We start from the raw sequence: 26,726 nt of genomic DNA on the forward strand, positions 1-26,726 counted from the left end.
GTACCAGCTCCCCCAGGACAGCACAGGTTGGAGGCAGCAGTGGCACGCAGCCTGCTGTGCAACTTGGGCTGGGACAGGCAGGCAGCAAAGCCTGACACAAACACTGAGCTGCTAGGAAAAAACACAAACCCTGTGACAGACTGAAAGGAGGAGAGAGGAGAGGAAGGGAGATGCAATTATAAGGCACTCACAAGCCCCCGCACTATTTCAAACACCGCAAGTACAATGCAAAAATCACTGCAGGATCCGGATCCAAAATAGCGATGACAGGAAGGTGTTACTACAGCCTTACCATGATATCGTGTATGCCATAGCCACAGGAACAGCACCCAAAAAGAAGGGCTTGATGTACGATTTTTAACTTCTGTTTCACGCTTATTTTCTGTTTAGAAAAAAAGAAAGGCTGCTGTCACAAAAACTTGGTCTTTTGCAGGGAAGTTTGTTTAATCTCTAATTTTACAACAAGCTGTTCCCCTTCATCCCAAAACACAGTCTTTTAGTAAAGCAGAAATATCATTTCCTATCACAGGGCATGCAGCTATGTCAAATAAGCATGTCAGAAAAGCACAGACTATTTGGCGGGGTGTGCAGGTGGGCTGCCTGCTTTAAAACCTCTGCATTTTTCTCTCTTCCTGCTTATTGGGAAATTAGAAGCAAACCGGCCAGCTGCATTTTGAACCTAATGGATCCTGAGGCACTTCCTCTGTCCGCTTTCTCTTTACCTCTTTTACTGCAGAATCTGAATCTATTTGTTATTTCAAGTGTTGGCCTATTTTCAGCAGCGATTATGATGGTACCACAATGTGCAACTTGACATCTCCTCCTCTCCTCTCATTCAAAGCCTCCCAGGGCCCAGCCATTTCACACAGGCTTGCTTTAGGCATTTATTAAATATGCACCTTCCAGTAGGGTTTAAAAACACCAACTAATCTCATCAGAGGCCAGAGACCTCCAGATATGTAAATCTACATCTGTTCCTCTTCAAAGGAAAGATTCTCCTGGATTACTCCAGGAGAAATGCATCCCACCCGGATATAGCCACTGAACCAGAGAAAAAGAACTCCCATGGCAAACGTGCCACCTCAAACTCGCCAAGATCCAACGACAATGAAATTACACTTAATGTAATTCACTGTTAGCTTTAAGAAGCAATTAAGTAAAAGGCAGTACAGCACTTGCCCTAGGCTGTTGGTTCCAACAGGGGCCGGTGGAAAGAGGCATATAATGTTAAAATTGGTAGCGTTAGTATTAACATAAGGATGAACTGTAGGTGGCTGCTCGACTACAGCGCTGTAGAAGAGCAGAGTCCATTAACAAGCAGCAAATCCCCATTTCTTCTAAAGCGTACCGTAGATGTTTGCCAGCGAAAGCATGCAGCAATATAATTAACTATTAGATTTTTATTAAACAAAAACCAGGATTCCCCCTCTCCCTTCTGAATGCCCCATCAGTACCTTCGCCTTCCCACGCTGAGAGGCAAGATCAAACAATTTTATGAAAAATATTTCAAAGCTGGTAGAGAAGAACTACACATTTCACCGCAGCAGAGCAATATGCACCCGGCACATACACTTCCTAAGAAGGAACAATCCCTCGCTTAGCTTTTTATGTCTGATTTTGTATAATATCACTTTAAAGGTAAGCACAAAGGATTTTTCTCAGCGCCGAGTCATGCTCTGTACACATATGATGAGTTTCACAGGTGAACCAGAGATGCTGCACACAAAATACAGCCTTAAAAAGAAATAAATTTGTTAACCAGAAACTATGGTGAAGTCTATTCATACAATAAATATTTATTCTACTATTGATAGAATAAATTTGTTAACCAGAAACTACGGTGAAACTATTTTTCATTCAGATGTATCCTGTGGTGTATTGACCACTGCTGAGGTTCACAATTTGACCATCAACACAAACAATCTGAATTTTCTATTATCTCCTCTTTCCACGTTGTTATTTGAAATATCTTTGGAAAGCTGTTTTTTGGCTAAAACAAACAAATATCAATCTGTCTGCTTGGGAAAAAGGTTATGTGATTATACATGTAAATATTATTTTAAATAGTCCTGAAATACAGTAGATAAATTTGTGATTAAATCATTCACTCAAGTTTTTAGCTACTTAAAATATTTATATATATTTCTCAGATTCTAAAAAATTTCTTGGCTGGTGCCATCATTTGTACATTATGAATTCTGCGTAACTAGAAGAGGCTAGTGCAATGATTTTAATATGCTTAAGGTTTATAAAAATGCAACTTTATGATTAAAGGGATGGAAGATTTTTATTTTATTTATTCATTCAAAAGGCAAAATGTAGCAACTACAAAGATGTAGGGAAAATATCCCCTGAGAAATTCAGAGAAGAGGTGAAACCTTGTTTCGAAAAGAGTGAAAGACATTTTAAATGACTTAAAATAAAAGTTAAAGTCTAATGAAGCCATCGCGTAAAAAGTGAAACTCAGATGCTCAATTAGGGCTTATATTTTTCTCACAGATGAGATCTGAGCGAACTCTTTAAAAGTCAACATTATCTGTCATAACAGCAGTCCTACCTCTCCCATTGCAAACAAACCACACAAAAAGGAGGGAAAGATGAAACAAGGGATACGGGCAGTGTGAATGGAGCCTAAATCTTTTAATTAACACCCTCTGAAAAGCACACTCTTTTTCCACCAAACTAATAAAAAGTGTGAGTGTGGGGTCTTTGTTGTTGTTCAAGCCTTGCCTGCGCTCTAAGGAACTGAGAAAAGGCTAATCAGGGTTATTTAAAGCCACTTTCTACTTGCCAGGCTCCAATATCTCATTAATTCACTCTTACTTGGCATCATTGTTTGATAGTGTTTGAAAATCACCAAAGAAACAAGGATTTCCCCTAATCCTGTCCATCAGAGGTAACTCTCTAGAAGACGATACCACGCCGCAGCACGCAGGACGTGCAAAAGAAGTGAGTGCTGGGGAAATATCCCCTTTTCATCGGGAACTGTATCACTCTGCGGCTCAACACACACCTGACACATCTGATGAGAGCGTGCCTGTTTGGGTCTGAACTTTACAAAAAAGGAATACATTAAGATGATAGTTTAAAGGAATTATCATGAATAACTAGTCTTTGCTTGCAGCTATCGGCTGGCTTCTTTAATCATACTGGTAAGGGCTTGACACATACAAAATTAGTAGTTGTCCGGGTGTGTATTTAAGTTATGAAAAAGAAAGGAAATTTTGATCATAGTCATAACTCTGAGAAGCTATTTCTTTGATTACCTTGTTGTCACAAACTACAGGATTTGATTAAAGATGATGACTGTCAATCTAGGATTTTATTTTCGATTTTTAATGGAACAGCACTCGCTCTGGGGGCTGGAAAGAAATCCAGATTATAGCACCATGCATGTCTTCAGCTCAGGAATGATCTTTGTCATGTCCAAAGTCACCTGAACTGAATTCCAGTTTCCTTTCCAAGAAGTTTCTCTTATGTACAAGCCAGCCCTTTATTGCTCACCCACATTAAAAACAAAACAAAACAACAACAACAAATAAAAACCAACCACACGCAGCTATATCCAAACTACATTTTAAAGCAGCAGTACATAACTGCGTGCTGTCTCCCCAGAGGTTTCAGTCAGCAGCCTCTGGATGACCAGGCCTAGCTGGCCTTCAGGGGACCAAACTCTTCACAGAGCTGTTCTTAAGTAGCCCCAATTTCCTTTTATTTCCTGTAAAAGGCACAAAGTAAGATTTCCTTACAAGAGGAGTGCAGTGAAGCAGCCAAAGAGCAGCCAAGAATCACGGCCGACAGTCTAGTTTCATACGCATCTTCAAAATGCAATGTTTTTAGCCAAGCATTTTGTCCCATGATATCTTATTTAGGTTTGTCATGTAACTTCTTATTTTTTGATTAGGTACAAAGTGACGTAAAGTTCAAAATCAAAGAGTTCAAAAGATGTAAGATTGCCACTGCGGAGCTGTATCCCAGAACATCTGATTGTCATGGCCATGCCCATCTTTTTGGGAATGCTGATAACGGATGCTAATCGGGAAAGATTCGAAGGTTTCATCACACAGACTGCCTCCGAACTCTTCAGAGGAAAGGCAAGTCTTCAGCCCACAGACTGACTTTATAGTCTTCCAAAAACAATGATCTCTCTTCATTATTGGTTTTTAGGGTGAGCCAAAAATTGAGGAAGAGTAACTGCTGTACCCTCACTGCAAACACAGGTGGACCACCGCAGCAGCACTGAGTTACCCCAACTCTCCCAACATCCCAGCTCAGATGCTGTTAGCACTGGGTTTATCGCTAGCCTTAAAGCTCTGTACACCATTAATCATGTTTGTTCATTGCTTATGGCTCATGGAAACCACCTGTGAAATGGGCTAATGTTCCTCCTACCATTCTTGTTTCCTAGCTCAGAAGAACATTTACCTCTGGCTTAGATTTCTTTGGTTATTGCAAATTTTGTTCCGTGCTGCTGGCAGCCAAAACTTCCAGAGCTAGTGGCAGGCACAGAAAACAATGACTTCAGCAGCAATTGATCGCCAACAAGCAGGGCAATGGCATCGGTTAATGCCGCTACCACAGTGCTCTGATACTTTTTGACAGTCTTTGATATTTCCTCTGTATCACAGAGAAATGTCCCAAACTCAAAACTCTCCGTTCAATTTTTCACATTTCTAAGTGCAGTTTCAGTTTTAATCCATATCTTTAGGAAGAGCTTACTTTGTCTCATGCATTTTATATGCCCTTTACTATTAGACGGACGGAAAATGTAAGTATTGATTCTGGACTAGGTAAGTTTACTGAATCATGAAGACATATGCTGAAACTGCAGCATAAAATGTACTCTATAAAACAAAGAAAAATAAGTAGAAAATGATTACAGCACAAATTGTTTATGAATCCCTGTAGAGCAGCGTTGTGTAACAAACAAGGGAGAGAACCCCTTATGCCCAGCCGTATACAATCTAAATAACACTTTTTTTCCCCACACTTGATAAAAATCAACCAACAAGTAGAAAGACTATGCCACAAAATTTATAATAAATTTAATAGGCAAGTCGTTCATGCCCACAGCATGTGACCCTGGACAATTCTGCCAAAAAAAAAAAGGAGCAGTTTAAACTTTAAATATTGGGAATATTTTGATAAAGCTTAAGGTTTATGTCTTCATTAAAAGGCCAGTTAGCATTTACATCATATGTGAGGAACGCAGACTGTAGAATAAGGTCTCATATTGCAAAATCTGTCCAATTTTCAAACCTCTGTGTTAGCTAACTCCGAAGATATTTCAGAAGTTGAAAAGATTAGCTTTTTGTGTGTTCGAGGCATAATAAAAATAGATACATCAATTCCCAATATAAAATGAGAATCCAGTCAGTAGCCTGATATTGATAAATGGAGGCTTTCAATTCTGGTGGACACTTCACCTTATTTTATATTACAATGCTGCTTTATTGCCACTGCTGTGGTTGTGAAATGTCACTGATTCTTTGGCTAATTAAAAGATGGGCAGCAGATTGCCATTAATGAGATTTGGCTTCCACAAAATAAGGCTCTCTTGGTGTGTGGCTGCGTAAGTCAGCTAAGAGAATCAGACCTCCCCTTAGATGAAGGGAATCTGTACAGATCACATCGAAGTAAATCTAAAAGTAATCCGCTGTATAAAGGAATGAGCTTTTTGCAATTGTATTTGAGTGTATGCAGGGGTCCCCCTTAGGGTTTTGCAGCCTCAAAGATAACACTCACTTGAGCTGGAACCTCTGAAGAAATACATAGCCAGCAGAAAACAAAGATTTAGCTTGCAGGTCTGCTCCCAAGTATATGACTACATTAAAAACAAAACCAAAACAAAACAAAGAACACCCAAAGATACCCTTCTCCATGCTTGAGTTGCATGGTGGTGGAAAGCAGACAGCAACATTAAAAACTGCTGCTAAAGAACTCGAACTTTTATCTCCAGTAAGACCTTTACTCTTCTGACTTTTTTGAAGATCAAAAAAGATCAAAAAGGCGAAAGAGCCTGATCTTTTGTGTGGTAATGATCCTATTTTACCAAGTTACTAAGCCCATTAAAAAAAGTAATATATAAGCCCTTTTTAGCCACATATACCTAGAAAGATGGAAATTTACAGGTTCGGACCTGCTGACTTCAGTGAAGCTACACCTAGCCCACTGCCCCTTGAACCAAGGGGCTGTGACACCTTTTCCATCTGGAGAGACAAACGCCGAAGCCTTCCGGAGAGGAAGCCCCAGCCCCCTGTACCAGAGAGCAGTCAGGCTGTCCGAATTCACTGGTGACCCATTCCATGTGTCAGGACAGAGCTTTAACCTTAGGGGTTCCTCACCCAAGGCTGTTATCCCCAAACCTGCAGTGGCAGAGAAGCCTACCCAAGAAAGGGCTCCTGGTGGTGCTCAAGGTGACGTGAAGGTTCCTATGCCAAAGCTGAAAAAACCCTGGTTGCAATCACACAGAGGTCTGTTAGACAACATAGGCCTGTGCAAGATCCCTCTTCGATATATAAGGTCACATTAAGCTCTGGGAGAAATTTTCCCTAGTCAAACTACAGCTGGGATGAATTCATCTTAAGATCTTTGGAGGTTTTTTTCTGTTCTCAGAGCTCTAAGTAACTCTCAGCAAGGCAAACATACACATAGGATATCAATCCACATGCATCAGGATGTAGGCCAGCAGCAGTCTCCACGGGGTTAGAAAAATTTCCTGCATCATCTTGTAATTACATCATTTTCCTTAAAGTAGGGTAAGCACTTTCTGGATCATCAGATAGTGGCCACTGTTTGAAACAGGACATCTGCCCACACAGGCCATAGGCCTGACCCCAGACGATAGTTCTTGTTTACCTCATGTCGTATATTATTTTATATAGTCTATCTACGTATGATATAAAATATACACAATATAGATACATAAAATTCAAATAGAGACCTTAGAATTGATAAATACAAGCTGCCAACCCAAACCTTCCCAACACCTTCTCAAGTAGCTTTCGTGCAGTGACGCTGACAACAGCCTGAGCTGCAATTAGAGGGACGTGAAAGTTCAAAGCCACGTCACGGCTTCAGTCCGCCTTTCTTTCCCCCACTTGTTTAAATTTTCTGCTTTTGGTTTTCTTAGGAAGTGTGCATTTTTAGCGGTTAGCTCAGGGGACTCAGTTCTGTACCCAAATCTGTAGATAAGATACTAAAAGAGACCTTTGTCTTACTCTCCTCATACATAAGAGAAAATAAGAATTTATGTCTCCGAGTTGAGAAATGATGGATCTTTTGAGCTACTTTTATATTCATTGGTTCCACTTCTGCTATTTTTTAACAGTTTAAAAATAAACAGTAAACCACAGAAACAGAATATATTCAGAGAAGTATTTTAATTAAAGGCGCTTCAGTGTCCAGGCTCAGGATACTGAAAATTCCTAGGAGACTGCTGATTTGATATACAGCATACATATATGACAGACAGAAGGATCAATAAATACACGCTTTTTTCCTACCACATAAGCCTTTTGTTTCCTTTCCCCCAGTGCACTTAGGGGACTTTCTCCATCAGAACAGCTCATCTCCAAGTGACACCAGCATGAAAAGTGAAGCTTTTTCTTGCCTGCCTTTATGACTCGTCCATCATTGGTTAGTATTTCCAAGTTTTAATTTAAGAGTGCAAAAGGAAATACTGGCCACTAAGGATCTGGTTTTAATTTGAGAAATCTTCCAATTAATAGGAAAGCTTAATTAAAACATCAGTTAAGCGTCCATAATATTGACTTAATGGTGAGAATCTGCAGAAGTGCTCAAGGAGATTTTTTTTCCATGTGTTAAATTAACATTAGTGACTTTCAAAGGTCTTAAGTAGCTGTTATTTGGAGAACGGTTACAAAAATTAAAGCCAGACAGCAATTATGACAGTTTTAGAAGTGCTGGACAGCTCAGCCTTGTTGGAAACGCACTGTTATCCAAAATAAATTCTTCATTTATTTACACAGATCTTTGATATGTATTAAAAAAATCCTTGATTTCCTCACAAATGTCTAACCTTTGGCCAGTCTTTAGTGAAGCTGCATTTTCTACAGTGTACTCTTGGAGAACAAAGTACAGCAGCAACTGGCAAAGTTTTTGAAAATACTACTGGGGGGAGGCTCAAGGAGCCAAAATCATTATTTTTGTATGGAGTGTTTCATACCAAACACAAACACTGGGGGGTCTTGACTGAACTCCTTTGCCCTCCTGCCGTTTATGCCTATGATATTGAGCAATTATACAGCTTTGGCTGAAACAGTATGCTGGATAGGAAATTTCTCACTTATTGGGGGGTTTGGACTGTATTCGTCAACAAAAATGGGACCATTTAGTAATCCTAATGAATTTAAGGGGCAAACCATCTCGCTCTGCTCCTCAGATCTAGCCTTTTCCTGAGTTTTCCCATCTTTAAACGGGATACACGTTGCTCTATGCAGTTTGAAACTTAAAGGAAACCCGAGTCCCAAATTAATGTAAAACTACACCACAAATAAGAGTTCTATGGCTGAATAAGTCTGCGGGAGTTGCAATTAATGAGACTTGGCAGTGGCTTTTGCCAGCGTGCTTGTGCTACCGCTGAAGCGTGCACACAGACACAACACAGAGCCTTACACATTGCAAGGGAACTATAAAGGACATGTTCCATTAATCAAACTACTTTGCTTTTGCCCAATACTTATTCCAAACACATCTGCATATTAGAAGGATTCCAAATGATGGAAGTGTTTTGTGTAATCTTCCTTAAGACATCTTTTAGGGAAAGTTTGGGGTTAACCCTTTTTCTCTCTTCACTTTTAGAGTGGAGCTTCTCACGTGAAATTTCTTGATTTCTCAAAAGATTTCTGTACTATTTCAACTCTACACTATAGTTTGTTCTAATACGCACATACACCTTTACGTGTATTATGAATGCATCTCAGATATCACTATTGACCTCAGATGTAACCAGAAGTTTCCTCGAAGTCTGCAATAAATACTCATTTAGTGTCATTTACTTGGTCTCGCAGGCTGGCAAAGGGTCTTGAGCCTGTGGGTGATCGTGCAGAAGACTTTCATATATTATGAATTATATGAATTCTGATAAGAAAAGCCACCTGAGGCAAAGAGGGTTAGCACCCTCTACTAACACACCTCCAGCACAGAGCAGGGATATCCCCAACAAGCCAACCAAGTGCGAGTAGCTCCATGGAGGATTTCTGCCAGCAACCATCTCCATGGCCCACTGCAGGCTGCCTGTGCCACCCACAGCCCTCAAAGGCCAGCCCAGGACCCTCCTGCTTTCCTCGATGCCGACAGCCATGGGCTGAGTGAGCTGTCACCTCCCCACAGAGGCGTGCATCCTATTTCACTTCTCTCCTCGTCTTCCCAGACATGTATTTCCTGCAGAGCATCCAGGTTACGAACTCTTTTTTTTTTTTTGAGGACTGCCGGCCCATTGATCCCTCTGCTGCTGTGCTGGTCAGCAACCTTTGCACGTCAGGGCAGGAGGTGCCTGAAAGGGCTGGGGCAGGGGGAATGTCACCACGCGGAGGCTGCTGTCCCCCTGCCTCCTACAGCGCTGATTAATTAGCACAGCGGCAGTGCCAGGCCCTTTCTGCCAAGCCATGGTTGGGCAACACGCTGACAAATGTCCCGGAACCAAACGTGTACTTTTCAAAAACACAAATTAAAAGATGCAGATTAGCTTAGGGTATCAGCAGCAGTATAATTGCTGTTTTAGGAGGAGGGCCAGCAAGACCGCAAACAACTACCTGTTTTCTCATTGTTCTCTTTTAATAAGAGTCAACTTTGCAATTAAACTACTCCCTAAAAACACACATTGAAACGATTCTCCCCTGGCTAGTAGGTCCGAGCGCTGGCTCCGTGCCCTACTGAAGGAACAGTTACTAGTCTGCAAGCAAGATGTTTCAATACCTACAGAGACGTACTTCAAAGGGTGCCATTGCCATCAGCTCTGAGCATCTCTTCAGAAAGAAAACGCAAGCTCTCAAGAGCAGACCAGATCGGTCCTCTGCAGCTATAACATTCACTGATAATTTCTGTCCAAGAGTGAGAAACAATACTCTGTTATTATTTTCCATTTTCTTAGTTATGGAATGGTAAGGCAAAAGAGGAGCTACATCAGATTATAAAACAGCAACATTCCTCCGACTGGGTAAATCGTTCTGCCTGTACCCAAGGCATAAGGATTGCATGAAATACTTCAGCAGTGTTAGGCCATTACCTTCCATGGGCTCTGTTAGTTTCAAATATCGTACCAGAAACACAAATGGTCTCTTCCATGAGTAGAAACAAGACTAGTGCTACTCCAGCTTTATAAAGTGAAGACAAAAATAAAATGGAGATGACTCAACTTTTTTGTGGCGTGTTTCATTGTGTGAAGTACATCTCCTTTCTTGTTCTGCTGATTCAATGTGCTGTAAATGTCCAAAACTCTTTGAGAGATGGCTCAAAACTCCTTGAATGACCCTTCTCACCTCAAAGAGTTTTCTGTAAGGAAATTTTCACGGACACGCATCCATTTGGCACTTGAGTGTGCAGAGGCCATATAGAGCTGTACATTTGCCAAGCAGAGCCAGACCTCCTGAATTTGGTGCTCAGACAGTTGTAACAAGAGGACGGACAGCCATTTGTTGTTCCACAGCCTTTTCACTATCCAACATCAAGTTGTCAGGTGTATAAATGCAACAAAATACAACAAACTATGTTGCAGTATTCCACATTTGATGTAGTTCCATGTGAATTTACACACTATTCATTTAGCCAATGTGCAAGTAGAGCAAATATTTGCAATATTCAAGTCACCATCTACAAATGGTTTGTAAATATTTTACCTTTTAAAACCCACAGATTTTGCTGGCAGTCTTCGCTTGCTCTACCAATATATATATATTTATAAAATCAATGGAGAGATGCAGACTAAGATCCCAACACAGGGGTATGCCACTCTGAACGGCAGTCAAAATTCTACAGCTAATGAATACCACAAAACACAGGGGTGAGAACAGAACCCAAATTGCAGTCCCAGAGCTACACTGAGACAGAGAAACTCAGGTAAAAGGGGCAATTGGATTTTAAACTATTTCACTCAGCAACAATTTTTGCTATGGTACGACTATATTAAAACTGCAAAAGGAAGAAAAATAGAGGTCTTAGTCCATGGAGCTGGGTTAGGACAGTCTGGATGCTTCACACAAATTATAACCTGACCCTTCTAGCCAAGGGGAATCTCTTCTAATCAATGACTGATGAGAAAGGGCTGGGAATACCTTCTCTGTTGCTGCCCTGCTTGATCTTCTGACATAGACCTAGAACTTCTTAATGTTGCCAGTGAAAAAGTGCATTCTGTATCTACCATCTGCTGAAGTTTTCTAACACCCTAAAGTGTCCAGAACATGAATAATCTTGCTCCTAAGGACTATATTACTTTGTTTTCATGCTTTTCCCCTTGGTAATTAGGACGTTCTGCATCCCTCCTGCATGTGAAGGCAGACTGCCTTACTAGTGGCACTTGAAAGGAATGACAAACATTGAGCAGCTTGCGCTGCAGCCTCACCATCCCTGCATTCACAGAGCTCCTGCTGAACTCACACAGCTCCCGGGGGACAAAAGCACACACTAAACACTTCACGAAGCAACACAACGCTTTATCGGGGACCCCAAATTACTCCACTGATTTCAGTGCAATGAAACCTAGGTGGCTTTCAGCACGCCCAGTCCAGCAGCACAGAGGGGCTATTCCTGATCTTGCCGCCCCCTGCACACGACGGGGCAATGCATGGAGCATTTTAACAATAAATAAATCAGGCAGCATACAGCTTACAAGCATGTAGCACTGCTGCCTACCTAAAAGTCGTGGTGGTGTGCTTTAAGAGCATTCATGTTATCACCTGATCTTCCCTACTTACCATAATAATTAATGTACAAGCAGTGCTCAGAGGGACCAGCTCCAAGGCCACAGAGGGGAAGAAGAAAGAGCACATTTCAAGAGGATTCCTTTTTTTCAAATAAATAAAGAGGTACTTGGAAACCATATCAAATATCTAAAGCTGAATTTAATAACCACTTTTTACAGAGCTTTTTTGTTTTCTCTTGAATTATGCAATATTATCTGAAAAAGTAGCATCTATAATTAACTGACAAGAGGACTGGAATTAAGTAGGAGGGAATAGTGATAAAAAGCATGCTCTTTATCACCCAAATTTAGTGAATTTGTACTTAAATTGAGGCTTGGGGGTAAGAATACAGTAGCAAGAAATTACCAGTCCAACTTTTAAATGGGTGTAACACTTTTTTTCTTCCCTGCTAGTCTAAAGTACAGCAGAGATTTCACTCATATCCACAAAAGCCAGCTCTCATGAAGCAAAAATGGCACAAATAATTTAGTAAAAAAGTGCTGAACATGCTTTGTCCCGTTGCCAGCAGTGGCACTGTCCTAAGCTGACTTCCCTGCAGTGTCCCTGGGTAGGCAACACATTGGCCTGCAGGACCAGCTCAGCGCTGGCCGACCAGTCCTCGCCTCTGACCTTCCTCCTCCTCCCAGCAACCCCCCATCCAGGCACCAGCCTGCCCTCCTCTGCCAGTGTACCACAGGCCCCAGTTCTGAGACCACAGGTTCACCCGCAGCCTGCCTCTTCACTGACACGGGGAACCCCAACAGGTAAGCCATTCACCTCCCCGACATCAGTCGTGAATTCCTCCTGAGAGGACACCACCTCTGAAAAACACCCTGTGGATGAATGTCTCCATCACAATGACGATTCTGGCCCTGCTGAGCCCTTTCCTTCCTGAAGTTCTGCTGTTATAAGAAAGCATCCCCTTTGAAGATCAGACAGTCAGAATAAATTAGTGTTTAAGGGAATTAACACTTACTCAATCCCGCAAAATTATTTAACGTAGACTAAATTCAAGAGAAAAAGGAAAGGGGAATATTTTTTTAACCAAGAGGAAAGCGTAGGAAGTGGGTAACATTTACTGAACATTGCTGTGAAGTCGCAGCAAAGGTCTCAGCCTTCCTTGTCCTCCAGCTGTGGCAGCCCCTCTTGCCTTGCCCGGCACCTCCATGGCCAGGGCCAGGGCCCAGCCGCTCCTCCGAGTTACCTGGCGCTACCCCGCGAGCATGAAGGCGACAGATCACTCCCTCAGCCTTTTCTAGTGAGTACAGGTTGCCATAAAAAGCAGACAGCTCCTGGTACAGCCAGCTAATTATATGGTTGCTACAAAATAACGGAAACCCAGAGTAATTACGCTGTTGTAGGCATTACTGCTAACATGCTAACTCTTATCAGCAGCGCTGCGGATAATTAGCTCGTGTCACCACACCAGTATTTTACTCCGTGTGCAGTTTTGCACCTCAAAAAAGGTAAAAGAGTTCCGTGATTAATAACTGCTCCAGAAAGTTTATAAAAGACCCAACTGCTCGAGAGACAAAGGAGCACAGAAGCTTCAGCTGGCCAAGAGATCAAGTGCCAGCAACAAATGCACTCTGTGATGGAAAACCTGATTAAAATTTCTCAAAGAAATCATTATGGGTGAGAAACTAATTGAAAGACCTCCCTCCTGCCAGAGCTTTGCTAGAAAGAGAAGACTTCAAAGACGTAGAGGGAGAGCTAATGTTTTCACACTTAAAACCGAAAAAAGGCAATCCTCATGTTTGTGTTTGTTCAGTACACACTTCTCAAATGTTGCCCCCTCACGCTCTAAATCTGCTGGGTTGAAGATCTAAACCTTGAATATACAATGCACTTTAGCTAGGGTGGATGGTGCTATTCTTCCATGCTGTGTGCCTGTCTATTCATGCGCTTTTCTTCTTTCTTCTTCAGACTGATATATAGTAAACAATATGGTTAGCCACTTAAAATTCTCGAGGTTATTAAAATGTGAGCAGCGTTTTTCTTCTCTCCTGGATTTCATCTGGAACCACTACCTAATTAATATCCAGAACCCAGCAGGAATCTGAATAATAATAAATATAAAAAAAAACTTTTGTTGTTCCTTGAATAAATCTGTGTAATTTAAACCATAATCATGGGGATTTCATCAAAAGTAACTCGGGTCTTCCAAATCCCACATCATCGTTACAAACAACTTTGTAGTGCGTTTTCCAAGGCAAGATATCTCTGTGCTTTCATATTTTAAAGGCAACATTTCTAATGACGACAAGAATGCATTTTATATGTAAGCAGTAGAATCCGGACGGTTTGAATCCCATGTACTTCCCCATATCTTCCACCAACGTGTACACCGTACTGTAAGGGATCAGTTCATACAAATCCTTCTCTCTCTCAAAGACACATTGTCTTATCTGTCGAGCGCTAAGGTGCAGTTGGAGTATAATGCAAGTCCATTTCTCACAAGCTTAGAGCTTAAGCACTTTGTTATTGGTTATTAGGGCTGGACTCCTAGAGATAAACCTACAACTACTATACACCAGTGAAGGGCAAATAAGCAAAATCCCTGACAGAAGTCTGTTGTAAAATGATGAATAAGCCTCCTAAATTGCCATAAGGCGCTAGTCACAATGGAATTGTATTTGTCAGACATGCATTGTAACCCTAAGGTTATCATAGTGGGCCAGCAGATACAGGAGGAGTGCTTAACACTATCACCCCCTAATCATATCTCCTACAGGCTAAAAACTCTGCAGGGAGCATTACCACTTAAAGAGGTGGTAGTGTTTCTATGGACTGAATGTAGACAGCTTTGGATATAAAGAAAAAACCTACAGAAAAGGCTGACAGATACATTCACCCAGGCCACTCACCAGTATATCCGGAATTGAGATATAAAAAAGTCCTCACAAATCATACCCCCAAGGCTGGGGTTCTAAATAATAAAATACTGTAGATTACTACTTTATTAGTTTTTAAAAAGCTTATGAAAAATTATCTTTTGCCTGTGGGAAGACATTTTATCAGAAATTATAGCAACTCCAACAGTTTTAAGATATCAAATCTAGAAACTAAGCAGCTGTAGGAAATAGATGATGTTATATGCTATTCGAGCAAATTAAATTCTCAAGTTCTAGCACCCCTATAAGTTATTTCACTGTATTTATCTTAAGCTTGACTAACACTGATGTACAGTGCAAGCCATGACTAGCTAGTATTATAAATCCTTTATATCACTGGAAGTGGTAAGGAACACAACAGAAGTCTTCTTCCTCACTGAAAAATACCAATTCAGGGAAACGTTTGCACTCGTAACCTTCTGTCTGGACCTGATGCGCACCATAGGACATAGACAAGTGAGCAAAAGCAGTTCCAGAACAGTCAAAAGCCCGGTGATTGGGACACCCCCCAAGAAACACTTCGGTCTTTGCAGGATCTGGAGCAAGGAATTGACCTCGGGTTTCCCTGTGGCCCAGCTGACTGCTCTGGTCAGTGGGCTGTCGTCATTCTTGCTTGCTTTATTCCCCACCCCGCTCTCTATGGGCTATTGAACATTTAATTATTTATACCAAGTGGAACAACTCCAACAGTAGAGATTGAGATACACCGCATACACCTGCTCTTTCATTCATATTTCTGCATCAGAATAAAAATTTCAAAACCTTGACTCTTTTAGGACAAAGAATCATTTTCTCGATAGTCATACGTATTATGTGACAAAAGAGAAAAGAAAATTGTCACAGCATTTGTAATGCTACATTTCATTTTTTTCCATAGTTGTTTGTAATCGTATATAATCACAAATATATTCAATATAGTAAGTCTTGGGAAAAAGAATTAATTCTGATCATTCTAGTACCAGTTAAAGAGTCCTTGTCCTTAAAGGATTGAGCACAAGGCAGTTCTCATTCTCATTTCAAGCATTTACCAGCTCACTAGTAGCATGCTGTTTTTTAAATATTACGCGTAATTTTTAAGTATAGCAGAAATAGCAGAACAAATGATTTCAATAAAATCTATTTAAAAGAATCACAAATAGAAGGGGCAGTTTTAAAGCACAACACTATAAGATAATAACTAGCAACAAGTTAGAGCTACGCATTACAATTCCTCTGCAGTCTTTGTGATGATTTAGAAAGCCTTTTGATTTCATTTCTGTTTAGGCAAAAGAAAAGTAAGTATCAACTGCTCTGCAGTGATACAGCAACAGCGCATAAGTGCTGGTTTTACTGATCTAAGAAGATCTAATTAGAAGCCCAATTTCTGGGCGTTTTTCAAGTGCTTTCTTTAGTCTACATTAGAGTCATTCATATGAACCTCTACTGCTTTATATCATTTGTTCTCTGGATTCTTTTTTACCACTCATGTAAAAAAAAAAATCAGTTTCCTTCACCCAAAATACAGAACAAGTAACCAACTACTTTGAAGTACTTCCAACTCTGTTCTAAGAAAAGTTGGGTTTCAATATTTATGAGATTAAAACACCACAAAAAAAAAAAGAATATAGTCTTACTAATCTGTACTGAACTGTACTAATTTGTACTGAATGACAAATTCGGATGCTGCAAGAAACCACAAGGGAGTAAACTCCTTGGACTCAGCAGGAAGGATATTCTCCTATAACCACAAAGGACAGAAAGACAGAGCTCCCTTTCAGGTGCTGGCCTCTCTGTTCTGACCAGGAAGATAAAATTTTACTACCTCCTGTATGCCCATATATCCATGCACTAACATATATATGAAGCAAATCACTTCACCTAAAATCACCGGTGGGCCCCATTTATAAACATGCTCATCCTTTGCCTCAAAGTCAATACACAGTGCTCTCTGCTCCCGGTACTCGGCTGAAGTTCCCAGTGGTTCTGTAGGGCAGACCCTCCTCAGCTTCCCTGCACCAAGATCCCAGCATTTGGATCATGTGGGGTTTGGTTTTGTTTTTAAGAAGGTGCCTACTATTTTTCTCCTGCTAGGCACCTCTCTTCCCATATCCCATGTCTCCTTGGCTCCGCTGCAATTTAATATGATGGAGATTTACACCCCTGGAGTGCGTAGCAATGCTTTTCAGGAAAGAGAGTCAGCCTTTTGGCTTCTCAAGCCAAGAACTCAATTTCATTGATTGTTTGATTTATGGTGCAAAACCACTTATTGCACTTTACACAGTCACCACTCTCACTCTTTCTGGGTCTAGAAAACCATTGTTTAAGTAACAGCAACAGTGCTTTTCCTGCCATGGAAATTAGTATATTGCTGTTTCCCATTTGAAAGTAAATACTAAGGCTATCAGGAACAAAAAGATAAGACAAAGAAAGCAAAACTCTGCATCAGAAACACTCTTACCAAGGAATGCTAGTGAGTATCCAACAAAAGTTTTTCTACCTTTAATTTTCAGCCTTACATAAGCTGAGACAAAGTACTTTCTATAATGTTGCAATCCCACACGTATGGGATATGCAGACATTTAATGTGATATGCAGCTTGAACCCCACCAAAAGAGTCCTTTTGAATTACTGTAAGCACTATACTTGCCCTCCAGTGAAGCTGCATTTGAAGAGCAGCCAGTTAAAGCAGTTAAAGCCCTCACTCAGGTGGCAGGTAAATGGGTAAAAGCTCTCCATGTGGAAAAGGTGGGAAAGTGTTTTTTTTTTTTTTTTTTTTTTTTTACAAGGTGTGGTGTGCTGTTGGCATCACAACGCCATTCTAGAGGGACTAAGGATGGGATTGCAAGAGGTAAGGTATTATGGGGGAGGAAATTATCAGGAAAGAACTAAACTGTTCCATGTGATTAAAAAAATACAAGAATGTGAAATCTCCGTGATGGCTACAGCTGAGGAATACCCATCCTAAGGTATTCAGTTACATCAGAGTAGCTTCTTCTGCTTTGCACATGCATGAGTAGCCTTTGAGGTGCTAACCTCTGGGATCAGTAATGGCAGATACTATTTTCTTTTCTGCTCAACCCTGAGCTTACAGAAAACTTCCTCCCAGCTCCTCTGATCCCTCCACCAGCACTTCACCCCAGCGCACACACAAGTTACCCAGCCCCTCTGAATACCCACAGCAGGTCAACTGCTGCAGGAAGACAGGCTGAAGAACTGCCACTGATGCCAGTAAAAATCACAACATAATGGGTGATAATGCTATCTTATGCAGGATATCAGCTTTCCCACACCTACAGAGCACTGCAGAGCTATTTGTGGGAACCTGCCTCACCACCAGACATACATCCTTCTCCTTCAGGAGCGCTGCAACCTTCATGTCCCAGCGCAGACAGGCAAGGCTGGCCAGCACACAGTCCAGCAATTGATCCCAAACTCCAACGCTGGCAATAGCGGCACTAAAGCATTTCAAATACAAGTGGAGAATAATTTATTTTATAGGTAAGGAGCAGTAGATGGCACTCTCCGCTCTGCTTAGCAGCGAGCAAGAGCTCAGCAGGGGGCACTCTGTAATTAGAGGTAACTCCTGGTGCAGATCTCAATCCCAGTACCAGCCGCCTACAGCCATTAAAGGTCTTCTGACATTTTTCCCACAAAGAAAAATACTTAACTCCGCAATCATGTGTGGCACCATAGTTTCCCATGCCTGTTCACGTGCTAGGTTCAAATCACTCTGCACAGGGTTACTGGAGAATCCCTGCCCCATCCCCCTAGACGTGGCTGTGCTTCAGGGACCTCGGTGAAATGACCAGCTCTGCTGGCCGGGCTTCAGCGAGCCGTGGGTGGCCACCTATGGAGGAGCATTTTTTCCATATCAGAACTGGACGTTAACTGGAAGAGGATCAAAAGTAGAAGGAAGTGCAAGAAAAAACAGTAGGAAATTGGGTGGCTGGGAAGGCTGGAGTGAGCATTACCTCAACCAAATTAAACTGAGAGACAGACTGACCGAGTTGTGGTATCTGTTTATTTTGTCTTGTGACATGAAAGCAAACCCCGGAAAAGTGATGCACGCTTACTCAACAGATCTGCTTCCTGCACGTTCAGTCCCTCCTGGAGCCAGAGGGACTCCTCCGACTCCTACAGCTCCAACAGATAAGCACACGTGTTATTCACTGATCACATTAAACCATTTTTGCTATGGAAAAATAATTTTCGCTGTAAGGCATTACACCACACAAGCGATTTTATGTACCTTTGTGCATTACATACACACACAACCTTCTAATCAAACAACAGCCTTGACTCATACTGAAAAACCCAATGCCACCAGACTTGCACACCACTACTTCAAAACTACAATTTTACAATACTACAACTCTGCCTATTCTTCCACATTTCACTTGATCTCTCCTTGAAAAAACAGCACAGTTCAAGTCCCACAGTCCATGGTGAGCACACTACCCCCTCCAGCTTCCACCAGCGCTCATCCAAATGCACACTGTGCCCAGAAGAAGGCTGATGGATGTTGGCAGCTTGGGCTGGGAGCAGCGATGTAGTGGAGATGGAACAGAGAGGGCTGAGCAGGTCAGGGGCTTCCATTCATCTCAGCTGGGGCATAAATTCACACATGCTCTCCTGGGTAGGCAGGTCTGAGGGCTTTATAAATCATACAGAGAGTTGCTCAGACATTTTCCTGTGAAACACATTTATGTGAGAAAATGCCAATTTATCACTACAAAAAACATTGTATGGGTATGCGCATTCATTTAGAAAAACCAGTGAAGGAACCCCAGCTAACCAAAAGATTCCCAATGGAAATCTCAGTTGGTCTCTAGCTTGCCTGCCTTGCCTGTTTGCAGCCACAAAACTGCCCACTTCATGGCAGTCATGTTCCTGAGCCATCAGGGCTTGGACTGCCCACATCCATCAGGTACAAGTCTCACCATGCTGGAAAGAGTTTAATTCCAGGTTCCTGAAGCTACCCAGCTCTCCCTTCCCAGGGCAAGCAGGGTCCCATTGAGTTCACAGGGCCTTGCAAAGACTCAGAGCAAGCAGAAATAATTTTCTCCCCATGACTGAGATGTTAAGTCCATGGGAAACCTGGGCTGCCTGTTCTCACAGATCTCTCTGGTAATGGAGAAATATCATATAGCAATGAACAAGAGGAGATGTGCCCAAGTATCAGGGTATTGCTTTTAGGAAGATTAGCTTCAAACTTTCAGAAGAAAAGTCTCATGCTGGACAGTAGCACAAAGTCCATTTTTTTCTAGTATTCACTAGAGAAGTGGCTAGGACAAGTTTCTAGGTTTTATTTGCTTGTTTTTATCTCAAACAGAAATAGAGAATAACAAAAAAGGCTAACACTTTCAGTGCCCAAGTACAGGAATTATTGCTGTTAATTTACCACACTGCAAAATAACATTTAAAAATCATCAGAACACCACAATCACGTATTTGGCTGCAGGGTTAGAAAATGAAATAAAAAAAGGAGCCAAGCCAACCCAACACTTTCAATGCCAAATACAGTAGCGAAGTCCAGATCAGAAGTGCCCCTCTCTGAGAAGCCCACTCATGGCGAAAGGTTTCCGATACGACACGGTCGCCACATGCTGCCTAGGAGTTGCCTTGAGAACGAAATCTGCTCCTGCAGTGATGGTGATCAGAACTGCTCAACTCCTGTGTTTGGAGGAATCCTTAGAGGAAAAGAAAAGGCAGCAAGCACAACTCTGTTGAATTAAATGTTCTAAACAGACCAAAAAAGTTGTACAAGGGCATGACTTCTAAATAAAGTGAAATGTCTTTATATAAGTGTTTGATTACTAAAGGAGTGCATTGGAGAAACCAAGTCTATTTTTTTTTTTTCACAAAAGCAAATCCAGAGTTATTGTTACACTGCCCATTTATATACTGGCCAAAAGCTATTTTCTGTACCAGTGTCCTTTCACCTGCTCAGAATAAATCTACCTCCTCGTGAGGTAGATTAGTTACTATTATGATAGCTCTAAAACTAAATCCGTATGTTACAAGCTCAACTGTTCCTACACAGACACCAAAATAAATCCAGTGATTTACTGGAGTCACTTTGGTACTGAGAGAGGGTAAATCTGGCTCCGTGTCATTTACAGTAACATTCTCAATGGTGACAAAATACACAAAGTTGTTTAAGTCTGAATTAGCGTGAAATCAGGCTGAGAAGTCTGAATTATGAGTGAGAAGAGTAAGGTTAGAGAAAATCTGCATTATGTACTTGCACATATGAGCTGGGGCTTCCTTTCTCCAGCTTGCAAAGGAAATAATCATGAAAACGTAACAACGCAAGATCAAGTTTCTTTTCACCCACACAATGACATTGCTAAAGTCTTGAGTCACACTACAAAAATTGTCATTATTTATTGCTCAAAAAAAAAACAAACACCCACCACATCTTTAACAATTACAGTGAATCCCATCATAATGGATGCACAAAAAGTTAAGAAGTTTATACTAATATCCAGATAGCATTTTATTTGTTTTTGAAGGTAAGCTGCTCCTATTTTGCACCCATTTGAGGAGTGATACTGGAGCCATTGAGCATCTTTTGATCGATTTCCAGTGATTTGGTTCCAAGCACTTGTAAAGTCCCACTTAGTAAAGTCTCTTATTTGCCATCTTGGTGACTCATATGGAAAAAAACCAATGAGTTGAACTACAAAATCCCCCAAATCAATGTCTACCATCCATTTCTATTTTGCTTTCGTTTTTGAAGCTGACAAACACTTGGGTCAACCTTTGCTTGCATTAAATTGAAAAGAAAGCTCATGGTATCAGAAAGAAAATGCAGATGGGTTCTGACAATTATTTTTCAGGAAGTCTTAGGGGAGCTAAACACAGTCTGATGAATAACTGCTCATTTTTAGTTAATTTGTCAGTATCCTGGTACAACTGCATGAAGTAGAACACCACATTTCAGTTTGCCAAGCATCTACTAAGTGGATTACTTGTGCATACACAGACTTCCCACCTCCCATGGAAGTCAGAAAGAAGAGGTAGGGAATGAGAATGGCCTCTTGCCCTTTGTCTCAAAAATCATGAAACTAAGAAGCAAATATGAATTAGAAAGGGGGCCCTAGAAGTAATGGCCAGATCTGGGAATCAATCATGCTTAACATATGCCCCTGCTCCCTTTGGTATGTTCAAGCGCACGGCTAGAAGAAACCACTGTAATAAACTGGTCCAACCTCCTTGTGCAAGAGACCGCAAGTCCTGCCTGAAATAATGCCTGCTTGAGTTAGTTGTTAGATTTTTTTTTTTTATTCCTAAGGGGAGCAGCAGGAGGAGGGCTGCACAATGAAATCCTCGCTCCTTTGCAGCTTCCCCGCGAGGCGCTGCACCCCGCAGCGTGCTCTTCACCAGCTTTTGTTATGTCTCTCCAGCAAGCTTTAATACAAACGGGTTACAAGCCAGTCCTTAAAACAGCCCGCCTTTGCCTTTACTGCCATTCAGAGAGGTTTGACTTTGACTAATACTCGTGTGCTAGTTTATTTTCTTTTTAAGCAAGCTGATCAGGTCTCAGTCCGCAGTTTCCACTCTCGCTGCAAGCAGCCCACTGCTCCAGGACCACTGTGGCCTGATCTACTTTCAAAGCCTTTAACCCAGTTCTAATTTTGCTGCGAGCGTATCTTTAAAAAGAAAAATTGTTATGATGACAGCTAAAGAAAGCTGAAGTCTCTGGGGCCAGCGTCATGTGTTCGCATCAGGAAGCTGACCACCGTTGTTAAAAATTAAATGTTTGACATGAACTGAAGTCACAGAAAAATATGATTCAGTCTTTCAGCAAGCACTGTTTATGAAAGCTTGAAAGAGCTGAAAGCCCGGTATGATTTATATCCTGGGAGCTGCTATGCAACTTTAAACATGTTCTTTTTTCAAGTTCATCTTGTCATCCATAGATAAATATAGATTAGGACAAACCAAAATAAATGGGTGGGTACCAAAATCCACAAAACAACTAACCATAATGGAAGTGCTTGTTCTTCTATTCAATAGCAAAAACAGCATATACTTGGTTTAAATAGCCAGTTGGGGTAAAATGAGTATTATTGGACAGGAACACTTAACCAGCATGATCCAAACAAGTCAAAAAATAGCCAGAGTACAACCACATAAAATAAAACACTGACCAGATTTAAGTATAATTGGTCACCCTCCCATGTTTTTGGATTCCTATTATTATAGCTTAGGAGACTCTGTAATGTACCTTTGGAAAAAGTCAAATGGTTTCACTGGGTTTCTAACCTTTGCACTTCAGTAAGATGATCTGCTGAGAATGTTACTGTATGAAACTAAACAAAAAAAGAGTCCACTTTATTCATAGAGGTGCAGCAGACACTTACGTGACTGTTCATCATCACCAGTGCCTCCAGCCCTGTTTGCTTACCATATCCCGATTATGCAGGCAGTATGTGGGCAAAGCTAACTTTACATGTTCCACCATAACAAGCTACCCTATTTTCAGCATTAAAATGGCATTTAAATAAATATTTATGTTACGTCATTGGGAAATAAAGGCCAGACAGCATCCCACTGTGTTTCTCTCCAGGATGAGCAAAGCCAGCGATCAGACCACAAGTCCCCGAGCACACGAGGGAGGACAATTTGGCAACGTTACGTAATGCAGCAGGCTACCAACGGACCCTTTGTGCATCCGAACAAATCCCATCCTATTTTATCCACTTGGATTTGCTATAGTTACACTTTTCTAACCATTTCAGCCTCTGCTGCTCTGACCCTCTCTGATCGAAGGACAAGGAACCCGAATTCCTCCCCCAGTAGTTACTCCTGGCAAGGTCCCAAGCAGCTCTCCTCATGCCAGGGAGGTTTGGGGGTTGCCCTGGGAACATAGGGAGGACCTTGGTGAACTGCCCTACTACGGCCAGCACAGGGCTGGCCAGGTTAGCTCTCACAAGCACCTTCAGGAATGAAGAAACACCCTAGTGCCATTTCCTATTGCAATATCTATAAAACAGTCACACCTGTATCGAGAGAAGCCCTGCAAAACTTTGCAATGATACACAATCCTTCAGAAGTAGGGAGCACAAGCTTTAGCTGGAAGCACTTAAAAGTTATTGTATGCACACACATTTGGTAATTTGTTCATGACACCTCCACTGTCTTGAGAGAAAATCATACACGACTGTCTCCATTGTTTTTTCCTGGTTCTTAACCTCAGCCTACCTTCTTTTTCTTCTCTCAGTCTGTAAGATGGTCTGGGAAGGATCCTCTCTTCTTTAATATTTAGAAAGGGCCTAAAAAAATCACAGCCACCAAATAAGCATGTATTAAACGGCATCCCAATTTCAGATCCCAAGAGACTGGAAAGTGCAATTCAAACAGCTGCTTTTTTCATTTATGCATCTCCAAAGGTCAGCCATGAGCTTGAATGTATAATACATAATCTGCCTGTGCTCATCAAGGGAGAGGTCCAATCCTCAGTCATTTTAGGGAGGAAAGAAACCAGCCTGGCTAACACCTAGTAAGATGCCCTGTGGGAAGTAAAACTGGTGTCAGAAACAATGTGGGTGATGGTCAGCTCTTTATCTAATCTTTATAATAGTTGATTCACTCAACACTTAGGCTTGAAATTCGCAAGCAACATATAATCTTTGACTTCAGGAAAGCAGACTTCAAAGGAACATCGCTTCCTCAGACAAGCTGATTGAAACTTTGTAATGTACAGAATCTCACCATTAAGCATAAAAGCCATGATAATTCTAAGTCAATTTATAATGCTTCTTTGTTTTGCATTTTCTTTTAAATAACAAGCTTGTAAATCATTAATAATAAGATGAAGACATTTAAAACATTTGTATGAAATATTTATAACCAAATTTGAAATACAATATCACCTGAGGTGAGAACTGCATACCTGTGGAGCGTAAACCTACTGCTACTGAATTTATGAACTCCAATTTAACAACAGTTTATTTGAATTTGGTTTTAAAGTTTTAGTTCCCATGGAACTGAATGGCAAAATGCAAATCAAAAATTCATGCTGCATCTGAAGGGAGAATGCAGTATATTTCCCATACAGAATGAAGGATATGTAATTCACAGCCATTTTAATGTGGCATGAACAATTTACAGAAAAGCATAGTCCAGGAAAAATTATAATTAAGATATAAAAGGGGAGATCTGTGGTGTGACAAAATGTATGTTGTGTAATGCAGTAGTAATACATAGGGATATTTAAGTTACAATTATTTTGTAAACCTCCACAAAAAAAAGTCACCCAACCAATACAAATCATTCAGCCAGAATTTATCAAAGAGATTTGAATGTGTGAAACCAAGCTGAATAACACGGAAGAATTCATACCTCATTAGCAAATCACCAAATTTCTAAAATCCAGTCCCAGGCAGCCCTTCTGGTCACCACAGCCCAGCCATTTTTCTGGCATTAAGTAAAAATTTGTGCCACAGGCACTGCCACCTCGCCTAAACATTTTTTGTTCTACCCACATCATCAGTCTCAGGACACGACAAGTAACTAATCTACTGATTCCACTTTCTCTAACAAAAGGAAGCAGAATGGACAAAAGCAGTCCAAAAGACGGTTAAAGAATATTTGCTACCCCTGTAACTGTGCATGCCAAGTGGCTAAGGCACATTTGCCTTACAGGCACGGGTTAACAAATTCCCAAACCAATAACATCTGAGAGTGGTATTGTTTCTGAGTAGTTTGATACCTTGCTTACTTTTTGGTGTTTCAGCTGCTTGGTAAATAGGATAACATCCAAAAATACATTTATTTTTGGTATCCCCTAAGCACTTCAGTTAGCGAACAAATTGTGGGAATTAAAGCAAACAAACAGTTCCCTTCCTGGCTGCAGACACTGAACCGGTCCTAGTGACATTAATTGGAGTGGAGTTCACCTTGAAGGTAAATAGCCCTTTGCTTAGGTATTTGCAGAGCTGTTGGCCCTTCTGGTCAGACCCAAAACCAAAGTCTCCAAACACAGACCAACTGTATTTTTATTAAGGGAAGGTTTGGTTGGTAAAATGGTGCATTAACACTATTGCTTGTAGATTTAATAAATGAGAAGAAAATTGTGGAAAGCATTCCGGGGCAGCCATGCCACAAATGTTGTGATTATCAAGGGTTAAACAAATGTAACAGACAAAAAAAAGTTGATAGAGGCTATATACTATCAGATAACTCAAGAAGTGGTAAAGAAAGATTTAGAGGAAAAATAAGAAAACAGTAGAGCAATTTGCCCACTGAAGAAATGTCAAACACTAGGGACTGGTTCCATTTTCTGTCAAAGCTTTCCTAGGCCACAGCACCCATGAAAATCCCACTGAACCAAGTTTTAGCTCTCCCCATGACACGCACATTTTCTTTCTTCAGTAAAGAGCACGTTTTGTCTGCTAGGCAAAGGCCCTTGTATTCTGCACAGCTGGGGGACTTCAGACATCCTTACACAGACTGATAGCATAATGTCTTGTTTAGCTAGACTATACTGTCACAGACAGTTTGCCTTGAACAAATGACATGTTAACAGTTTGCTCTGCATGTAAAAGCACTGTCATATCTGAAACCTGAGATCTGCAAGTACAGAAGAACACGGAGAAGTCTAACAAATTGCTTGAAGATGCCACAGGACATTTCTGGTGTGTGCGCTCAACTCTTGCCAATACCACATGCATGACATGGTATCGGTTCTCTAACAGAAGAGAATCCCTCTCCTACCACCTCTCCTAAATGCATCACATTGGAATAGGAAGCTCAGATTATAAATCTGGTCCATCTGGGGAGGAAATGACACGAATCCTACCGAGGGCTGGATGTGACTTCAGCGCCAAGTGCTGATCTGAGAGTCCAAGCAGGGGTTCTGTGGAGCACTGAGCTATAGACAGGAGAATTGGCTTCCAGCACACAAGGTGACACACTAATAAAT

At 41.2% G+C, this 26,726-nt stretch overlaps 1 protein-coding gene across 2 annotated transcripts in view; it reads right to left on the reverse strand.

Annotated features, from left to right (window-relative positions):
• Positions 1-26,726, reverse strand: part of LOC310905612 (uncharacterized protein) — a 724,478-nt gene that overhangs the window by 178,097 nt on the left and 519,655 nt on the right. The window contains exons 16-17 of one of the 2 annotated variants that reach the window (XM_083852137.1): positions 24,005-24,075; positions 293-382 (exon numbers count right to left, since the gene is read on the reverse strand). In XM_083852137.1, coding sequence (XP_083708263.1) covers positions 293-382; positions 24,005-24,075 — 161 coding nt within the window. The remainder of the gene's footprint in view (positions 1-292; positions 383-24,004; positions 24,076-26,726) is intronic. The other variant, XR_014589159.1, reaches the window with a different exon arrangement.

This window comes from Anser anser (assembly GCF_964211835.1).
Source record: "Anser anser genome assembly, chromosome: 11".
NCBI classification, from domain to species: domain Eukaryota; kingdom Metazoa; phylum Chordata; class Aves; order Anseriformes; family Anatidae; genus Anser; species Anser anser.